Raw genomic sequence first — 10,018 nt, 5'->3', positions numbered from 1 at the left:
AAATCTCTTAATAGACTTTAATACCTTCTAGGTATATATAGATAAGGCGTAAGGATACCAATTAAAACTCCAAACATAAATGCAAATTGCAAAAAGAATAATGTGTACTAAGTGGATGGGTGATCAAACATGGGTTGCTTTCTTATCCTCATGTTCAAGTTGGTACAACAAATGACTTTTTAGTCACCATATCGCTGCTCTATGCGTCTCCAATATATATAGCACATATATATGGTTCACCACCTTCACCGTCAATTCTTCAACCCTAAATTTTCACCCCCATAACAACAACGTAAGCACTTTCGATGGTGCGTGCCTTTATCGTAGGGTCCATTTAGCAACTGATGCTGGACATAAAAGAAGGATAAGGTGAAAATGGATGAGAAGCAAAGAGTTGTCTTCTAATGGATGGGGAGAGAGAGAGAGAGAGAGAGAGAGAGAGAGAGTAGTTGCTAGCTAGGTTTTGAGAGTGAAAGAAGAATAAGAAGGTTAGAATATATATATATATATAGGTTACAGTGGTATAGGAGAAGCATTAATTGCTTTCTTCCGTCTCACAAGAAACACATTTTTGGATAACAATTACATGGTGAAGTTAATAGAATATTTGGAATTAAATGCATGATTGATTAAAAATTTATTAAATTTATTGTAAGTTTTTTTGTGATGCCTTAGTTCCAATGTTAACAGTGGCTTCGACCTTTTAAAAAAAAAAAATTGAACTAATTAGTAGTTCCAAATTCCAACAAATTAGAGAAATATATGACTCGGACTTAATTAAATATTTGAGTCATCTTTTACACGGCAAAACCCTTTTTCCTGAAAGACGTTGCATATATGACATTTAAAAAGAATTGTTCTTTGTATTAACAAGTTCGAAGCCCTTTACACTACCTCGATCGCATCTGTCAACCCGCCCTTCTTTGTCCTTACGTACGGCTACAAGCACCCAAGTGTTAGAACTGTCTATAAGTTAATACATTGATTATGATTAGTGAGTGGTGATTTTTTAAAAAAATAAATAAATCATATCATAAATATTGAGATTGCATTGAGATTGCTCTGTCTCATAAGAACACAATTAAATATGATTACATTGAAGAGCACTATCGAATAAGAGTATTTAATGGGTTAAATATAAATCTTTAAAGAATAGTTTAGTTCGCGGAATCTTACATTAGACAACCAGATTTAATCCTAAAGTTATATTTGATGGGAATATATCTAAGTTTTATTTGATTAACATGACAGTAATGTTGTCAGAACTTGATAATATTTTATATGTTTGGTTAAATGGAAATTTTTCATTATTAATTATTATATATTTTATTAAAATATTTTAATTTAATAGGTGTCATAGATTAAAATTTATAACATTTATTAATGTGTACATAAAGGTTGTTTAATAATAATATTTTTTTTATTATTAAAAAATAAATTTTAATAAAAAATATTTAAATGTTGTTAATTTTATTTTTAGAAATATTAATTAAATTAAATTTAATTATTTTAAATAAATATAAATTCTGTCCTACAATTTCATATTTGAAAAAAATATTTTAATCTCAAATGTTTTTTATCGAAGTATTTGAATTTTTTTTATTTTAAAAATTTTTAAAACTTAATATTTTAAGAATTATATTGAACTTATGGGATATAATAAGGAAAAAAATAATCACATTTCTTTTGAGATGTGAAATTACCGCTTCTTCAAACAATAATCACATTCTTGATAATGTTGATCAAGTTATCACATTTCGGAAATATAATATTTTTATCTTAAGCAATCAGACTATATAATGTAATCATATTTTCGGAAATATTATTTAAGTTATCACATTTTGGAAATTTAATATTCCCACCTTAAACAACCAAATGATTTATTGTAAAATTATCATGATTATATTTTGGGGCTAATATGATATAACCTCGAACCAAACCCTACTTAAGCTTTCTTTACACTATAGAGGTATTTATATTGTGAAGTTGTAATGTGCATTGCATTGTAAACGAAGATACTGCTGATATCCAAATCATATTATTTAATTTATGTAGCTGAGTGTATATAAGGTATTTCTAAAATATACTATATGTACTCATGTCATGCATACATTATAGAGAATAGATTAAATAAGGGACATGTGACTATGTGAGAAATTAGGATTTTATTTTTCTTTTTCAAAATATATATGTATCCTTTTTTATTAGAGAAAATACATCATAGGATGATTTATTGTTTTCAAGAATATTATTAGATTTTTTTTTTAATTTAGGATTTAGAAGATGGTGAAAAAAATTACTAATTTAGTGTCTATAAACCTTTATAATTTTTTAATTAAAATTGATATTGATATTGCCGTGTTCATATATAATTCAGAAATAAATAAGTTATGTCCATCTTATATTATAATCTTATTTGTTATTATTATAATTTTAAATATTTATGCTAAACTTTAGATATTGGTTTTACTAGCGTCTACCACTTTATTTAGAAATGAAGAGAAATTGAAAAGTTATATATATATATATATATATATATATATATATATATATATATATATATATTAAATAACTAACAAAAGCTAAGCAGCTTTTATATATCTAAATTTATATGTACTCCGAGTCTCCGACTTTGTGATTTGTAAATTCACTGTTTCATTTTGTTTTTAAGATAAAACCATATATATATACACACACATATTTGTGGATTTTTTTTACTATTATATTTATAAACAATGAATAACAGATATAGCTAATAACAAATATGAAACTAATACAAGAGAAACATATGCTTGAATCAAACATGCATGTGAGGAATGGGAGAAATGGAGGTAGTTAAAGAGGACAATTAACCTAATTAATGAATGAAGGGCATATAAAGCTATTTAGAAAAGGAAGTCATAATGCAACAAGAAAATGAAATCTAATGCTAAATCATTAGATAACAACATTAATTCCACTTGAACCATTAGGAATGAAAGCATAAGAAATTAAATTTCATGCAAAGGCTTAAGAATAAGAAAGAAAGTTAAAAAAACTAGCATATGTACCGTTATTCTAAATTATATGCTTTAAATACATCATTTGCCTTTATATCTAGTTTTAATATTTATGTCAAAAAATTTCTGGTGCAATGGTTATATTTTATTGTGTAAAATTTGATTTATAAGATTTTTATTGCCCAAATTTAAAACTGACCAAACTCAATTGTGCTAAAAGAATTCTTTGTATATATGAGAATGGATTTGAAACCCAAGACCCATATTGTTAGGTGAGAATGTATGGCGAAAATATCAGTGTATGGCGGAAATATCAATTCCTAGCTGTGAGAGCACCCTTGATTGTATATGCATTAATTTGTTAAAATAAATTTAAAATATTTATTTCTAATTTTTATAATTTTAAAATATTCAAAACTGATCTTGTATAGTTATATTTGAATAGAATTGTTCAGCACATTTCTCAATATATATATATATATATTTCATAATTCATGTGATAATTCATGTGCATATCATTATTGATGTGCATGGTGGGCCTACGTGGCTTTATGCCACATTAGCTACCACATGGGTTTTTTTCTTTATTATTTTAAAAATTATAATTATTTTTACCAAATTTTAAGTTCCCATGGGCCATAACTGTTATATGTCACTTTAAAAAAATATAAAAAAAACAGTAATAATTTGCATGTGGCGAATAATGTGGTATTTTATCCATTACATATTTTAAAAATATTAATAAAATACATATTTTAATATGTAATACTTGCTTATTGATCCTATCTATCCACTATTGTAGGAACTCGTAGGATATTGTCTTTTTTATGAGATAATGAAATCCTAACTTTTTTTTTCATTTTGTTTGTGATTTTTATTTTTATTATTATTTTATTTAAAAGCAAAGATTATGATTTTTCCATAGTTGTTTAAGGTGCATACTAATCTTGTAAAAATTTACCACCATCAGGGATCAGTGCAAGTGATAGAAGCTTAAATGACCTATACAATTCATTTTGAATTCATATCTTAGAAAAAATCCTGTTAAGAGTGTTATAGGGCTTGTTTGAATGTTGTTTTTAAAACTATTTTTTTTACAATAAAAAATTAAAAAACTTATTTGATAATATGTTTTTACTAAATTGTTTTAAAAAATAAAAAAAATAATGTTTTTAAAAATTAAAAACCAAGTACAACTTTTAGATGTTTTCTAAATTTTTAATTTTAAAAATAACTTAAAAATGGAGAACAAATTTAAAATTTTTGAATTTTTAAATTTTTAAAATTTATAAAACGACCAAAAACAATCGCAATCCCAATCCTGTTTAGGGTTCTTCTTTTCCTATGTATTTAAGATTATTTTAATGTGTTAAAAGCTTGCTTTCCAACTCAAAATTTAATGCCTCCATAGAAATCTCAAGGCAATGTCTTATAGTAATAGCATATTGTGTTATTCATATTTACATACGAAAGTGTGGTGGACATGACATTTTGTTTAGAGAATGAGAGAATATGAATTTGAAAAAATAGATGATTTAACTAGGCAAACAAATTAAAAAGTAGAGGGCTCCAAAACTTAGGTTATGATGAAGATAACTTATCAAAACTATAGTGCAACTAAAATTGCAAGACATCATGATTGAATTACAAATTGGATATGGCTACAATATTTTAATAATTTTAAACATCGAACTTATGTTTTAACTTTTTATATAAATGTTATTAAACATTAAACATATATGATGAGTGTACAATTGTTCACTATTTTATATAATTTTGTACACTCATTAGGCATGTAATAGAGTTATATTGTGGAATTCAATGTTAAACATGGTGTGTTTTGCATTCTCAGGCTGTTGGCAATACTTAAAGACGAGAAAAAGCCAAAAGAAGTATTCTAGAGCTAAAACAATGAAGATGGGGCTCTCTTGGTATCAATCGAAGAAGGACAAGGCAAACAGGATTACCTATGGGCACCTTACGCCCATGCTTAAGATTGTAAGCCTCTTCTAGAGAACTTTACGGGCATGCTTATGCCTATAAAGAGGAGCATAAAGACATTCAGAGAGACTTACGAGCAGAACTTACCCCTGGTGGTAAGGATCATCTAGAGGAGCTTACAAGCAGAGAATACGCCTGTAAAGGTGGTTGATGGCAAGAGGCATACAGAGAAGTTTACGATCGAGTGTTTACAGCCGTAAGTTGAACCATAACTCAAGACAAAAGACCTCATGGATGGAACTTACGGCCATAAGTGATCCTATAAAGCTTGTAGCCCATCATCCCCGGCTCCTTACTGCCAAGTTTTTACATACGCCCGTAAGCAGTCCGTAAGTGACACAGTATAAATATCCTTGACGAGGGTTTTTAGGGTATTTTTTTGTTCTATTCGAAGGAAACGCTAAGGGAAGAAGAAGGGTAGATCTCTAGGGCTTTGGAGGCAACTCTAGAGGGAGATTCAATCTATCTATTGTAGCCATCAAGATTTGCTTGGGGGCGTCCATGGAAAGTTCTTGGGCATTCTCCGGCAATCATCCTCTGGCTAGATTAAGAAGAGATTTTTCATGTCTAGTTTTATTCTCTTCGTGTCTTGTTGTTTGATGCAAGAATAATCTTGAAACTGTTGATCCACGCACGAACACCAATAACAAACCTTCCAACCTATTGATCAGAAATTACTAGGATTGGGCAGAAATTAGGGTAAACTTTATTACTTGATAAAAAACTAATACCAGACTTCCCCAAACCATAGCCCGTAGGCTTACAATAAGTATACCCAAAGAAAGGTACGAAAAAAACCCCCAAAAAAAGGAGAAATTCAAAAATTTGCCGAAAACAGCAAATTTTCAAATTTCAGCAAGAAAATAAAGGACTCAACAAATAAAAACTAATGCTGAACACAGCGTGCAAATCCGAGATTTCTAGCCCAAGATATAATCAAATCAAATATTACCAGAAATGGCAAAAATATTGTTTTCGAGGCCAAGACGATGGAATTTAGACAAATTCTATTATACCTCACAAGCTTGTAAAACAAGCTATGTCTTGTATTCGTTGACCCATTTTCCATCAAATGGGACACATAAAACAACTAAACTCCACCGCCAGGACAATTACCAAAATGCCTGCTAGTTTAAATATCATTTCTTCATGAAAGCACAAGTTAACTCCTCAATATGTCCCGCATCACATTGGTTGTGGAGCTTGTGGAGTTATTTGTTTCTTAATTGCAATCCATATTATTTGAATCTAATTGCGTGTTTTATATGTCTTAATTTCTATTGAGGTGAAAGCTCTAGTTTTCATATTTAATGTGCTTTGTGACGAGCCATATAGTCTAGACATGCCACAATTGGAAGGGATTGTGAGTAAGCCTAGCAATATGGTACTTTGGAGTTGAGAGTTCTCCTCCCTCAATCCTCTTGAGTGAATTAATAAGTTATTTGCATGGTCTTTGCAAGTATAGGGAATATATTTTAGGAGAAATCGCATTTCTATTCTATATATGGGGTTAGGGATAATCTCTTCATAAGGAGGATTATCTATTTTAAAAATTCTTGTTAATTCATATTGAGATTTCATAGAGTGTAAAGCAATTGTGGTGTATCTGTATTAGCACTATACTGAATCAGTTACCATTTACTCTTGTAAGAGGGGTTTAGTATATTTGGGATTTTTCTCGGTTCAAATGAAATTGCATGCTTATACAACCTTTGTCCTAAACTTAACAAGCCCTAGAGAGATACTATTCCCGAGCATCCTTTTTGCCCCATGATTTCTTAATTTTTGCTTTTTATTATTGTTCACACACACCACTACTTTCTTTTAAGTTAATTTTCGGGATAAGAACTAGTACTACTAATCTCAATTTTCTCTATGGATCGATTTACCTTGATTTCACGCACACTTTACTACTTGATCGACGCGTACGTTTGCGTTAGTCCCCATCAATATACATTATAATGCTATCTTGAGTTCTATTTATATTCATTTTATGTTTATTTTTAACGAAATATATTATTATATTAATTCGTTAAAGTCATATACTTATTAAGTCATTGTAAAAACATCCAATAATATAAATTATATAAAATAACTGAATAAAACTAGTTTTTATACTTTTTATTTTTAAAACCTATTTTTTAACTATTTTCCAAATGAGTTTCTTTGTTTCTTAGTTTTTAGATTTGTTTTCAAAAATATGCAATGTGTTTTTTTTATTTTTTAATTCCAAAATTTGTTCTAAAAATTAGTTTTAAAAATAATTTTAATTATAAAAAAACAAAAATAGAATCAAACATGATCTTACTTTTTTTTAAAGAAATCTCAATACCTCGCTTTGATAAGTTAAAATATGTGACTCTAAAAAAAACTGATGAGTCAAAGCAAAAAAAAAAATTAAAAAATTTAATAAAAAAGTATGGTTGTAATTAAATGAAAAGTTTTTGTTTACGCCCTGGATGAATAATTACTTTTGTGAAGAAAAAAAATTATTTAAAAGATGAAGATTAGATGCGGATGATATCAATAACTTTGGTCCATCAACATCTAGAGAAACTTTCTCAAACAATTGTTTCTATTGCTATTTTTAAAGTTAGCAAATGCAAGCAACAGCGATTTTCATGAATGTTTTATCCACATGATCATAATAATAATAATAATAATAATTAAAAACTGCTATCATACCATCTTGCAATAGGAAAGTGACATTTTATTTTTGTCCCAAATCAAAATTCAGAGTTCGAATTTTTTTTCACACAAATAATCATTTTATGGAAGCATGTGGTGGCTTGTACGCATTTATTCAATATATATATATCAATAATAGTATTGTTTCAAAATAAATTAACTGCATTTACTTTAATAATTGAATTTGGTAAATAATAATAATAATAATAATAATAATAATAATAATAATAATAATAATAATAATGTTGTGCCGCTCTAGTTTTTGTCACTTTCCTACATTTTTAATGAACTATGATTTATTCATGTTTTAAGAAAAAACAAATATTAATGGCAAAGCCATAACCCAACAGAGTTATCACATTATATAGCAAATAAGTTTTTTTAATCAAAATTTAATTAATATATTTCTTATTAAATATATTAAAAATATAAATTACTTTAAAGTGTAGCAATTATAACTCAGAATTCGTTCACCTTTAAATAAACATTTTTTATTAAAAATAAAATAAAATAGTGAAACCCCACCGAATCTAACCCTAAACCTAACCCTAGCCCTAACCCTCAGCCAAACAAATAAATAGTACAATTTTTTCATGCATGATACAACTCTAAGATCTCATGGATTTTGGACAAAAAAGAGATAGAATCAACTCATGGTAACTAATCACCAAGACAACTTCTGGCAACTGTTACTCCTTTTTTCTTCCCAATAAAATTCTCATAAAATTCATAATTTTTTTTTCACCAAGTTAGTAACTAAACTAGAAATATTTTATTTATCCCAAGCCCATATATTCATCGTTGTTTCCCCAACACCCATGGAATACTCACATAAGTGCCTGAATTTTTTTCCCCCTCTCTACTTAAAACATGTTGTCCAACATTCATGAAGACAGCCTGACACACAACATTTGAATAAGAAAGACAAAGAGCACTTTTGGTTGCATAATGTGGGGTTATTTTATAAGAAGCATCCTCCTAACACATTGAGTCAAATCCATCAGAAACCCACTCAAACCACTCCCTTCAGGCATGCTTCCTTTACCATCATTCCCACAACATGTACATCTTAACCAGGTCCACATTCTCTCTTCAAAAAGCCATTGCATGGACATCAACTATAGCAAACAATAAAAAGGCCAGAGCTTGGAAGCAAGCACATGTAAACTCATTAATTCTAACTCTCAATGTGTTGTTTTCATGGCTCTCTGCAACAAAAGTTTACTTCTCCTACACATCACCATCCTCATTTCATCAACATGTTCAGTTCAGGAAGGTAAAGATCCCCGGGATATCGACAAGATTATAAGAGACTACGCCTTTGGGTCTTTCGGCCACCACCGGAGAACTGCTGTGCTCTACACCGTGCCAATGCCACCGAGCTTATCTTCGGTTTCTACTCACATAGTCAGGTACAGAAGTGGGAGTTTATGGAAGCATGGAGCAAAGATAAAAGAGTTCTTAATTCAACCTGGAACTGTTCTTCATCCTCATTCAAAGAGGATTCTTGTGATCCATGAGAACTTTGGTAATCTTTCATACACGTGCTTCAATCACATGAACGTGCATGGCTACCAACTTGTGTCACCAGTCTTGGGACTTCTCATCTACAATGCATCCAAGGTTAGCAGAAGAAGAACAAGCAATGAATCCTTGATTGAGGTGATGATCACCAAGAAGCCAATTAGAATAGATTTCTCTAGTGTCATGACATTTCAAGGGCCTCAATCTCTTTGTGTTTTAGTGGGGTTGGATGGGAAGTTGAGTGTGTTGAACAAGGTGTCTCATAATGTTTGTGTTGCATGGAGGCAAGGGCACTTTGCACTTGTGGTTCCAAAGAGTGAAGTGAAGGATGGTGGCACTAACGGTGGTGAGGCGGTGAAGTTGAGTAAGTGGAGGCTTGTGATGGTGTGCTCGGCAACGGCAGTGCTTGCGGCAGTGCTCATGGTGTTGATCATCGTTGCGGTTGTTAGTGTGCGGAAAAGGCGGTTTCAGGTGACTGAAATGGAGAGGAGAGCTTATGAAGATGAGGCCTTGCAAGTATCCATGGTTGATCATGTTCGAGCTCCGACAGCCACTGTGTCACGTACTTCGCCGGTTATTGAGACCGAGTATGAACCACCATTACAGTGATCTTTGTTGATGACGAAGAAAGAAAGGAGAAAGAAACAAGTTGATGAAAATGATGATGGTGAAATGGGGTCCATAGCATGAAGATTTCAATTCCATTCAAATAGACAACATAATTCTTTCACTTTTATGCTTTGCTTTTGGCTTTAGGCATTGCTAACATGAATCATACAAGTCTCATTTTATGCACATGACCTGTT

At 30.2% G+C, this 10,018-nt stretch overlaps 1 protein-coding gene across 1 annotated transcript; it reads left to right on the top strand.

Moving 5' to 3' along the window:
• The first annotated feature begins 8,793 nt into the window (after positions 1-8,793).
• LOC120283615 lies at positions 8,794-10,012 on the top strand. The gene has a single exon (XM_039290321.1). It carries the CDS (start codon positions 8,889-8,891, stop codon positions 9,819-9,821), a length of 933 nt encoding a protein of 310 aa, XP_039146255.1. The 5' UTR covers positions 8,794-8,888; the 3' UTR covers positions 9,822-10,012.
• Positions 10,013-10,018: the final 6 nt, after the last annotated feature.

The sequence above is a fragment of the Dioscorea cayenensis genome, chromosome 19 (assembly GCF_009730915.1).
Source record: "Dioscorea cayenensis subsp. rotundata cultivar TDr96_F1 chromosome 19, TDr96_F1_v2_PseudoChromosome.rev07_lg8_w22 25.fasta, whole genome shotgun sequence".
Lineage (NCBI taxonomy): Eukaryota > Viridiplantae > Streptophyta > Magnoliopsida > Dioscoreales > Dioscoreaceae > Dioscorea > Dioscorea cayenensis.
This window is presented reverse-complemented; position numbering and strand designations above follow the sequence as displayed.

What these genes read in the sequence shown, in the direction of transcription:
- LOC120283615 (XM_039290321.1), top strand. Translation starts at nt 8,889, where the DNA reads ATGGCTCTCTGCAACAAAAGTTTACTTCTCCTACACATCACCATCCTC.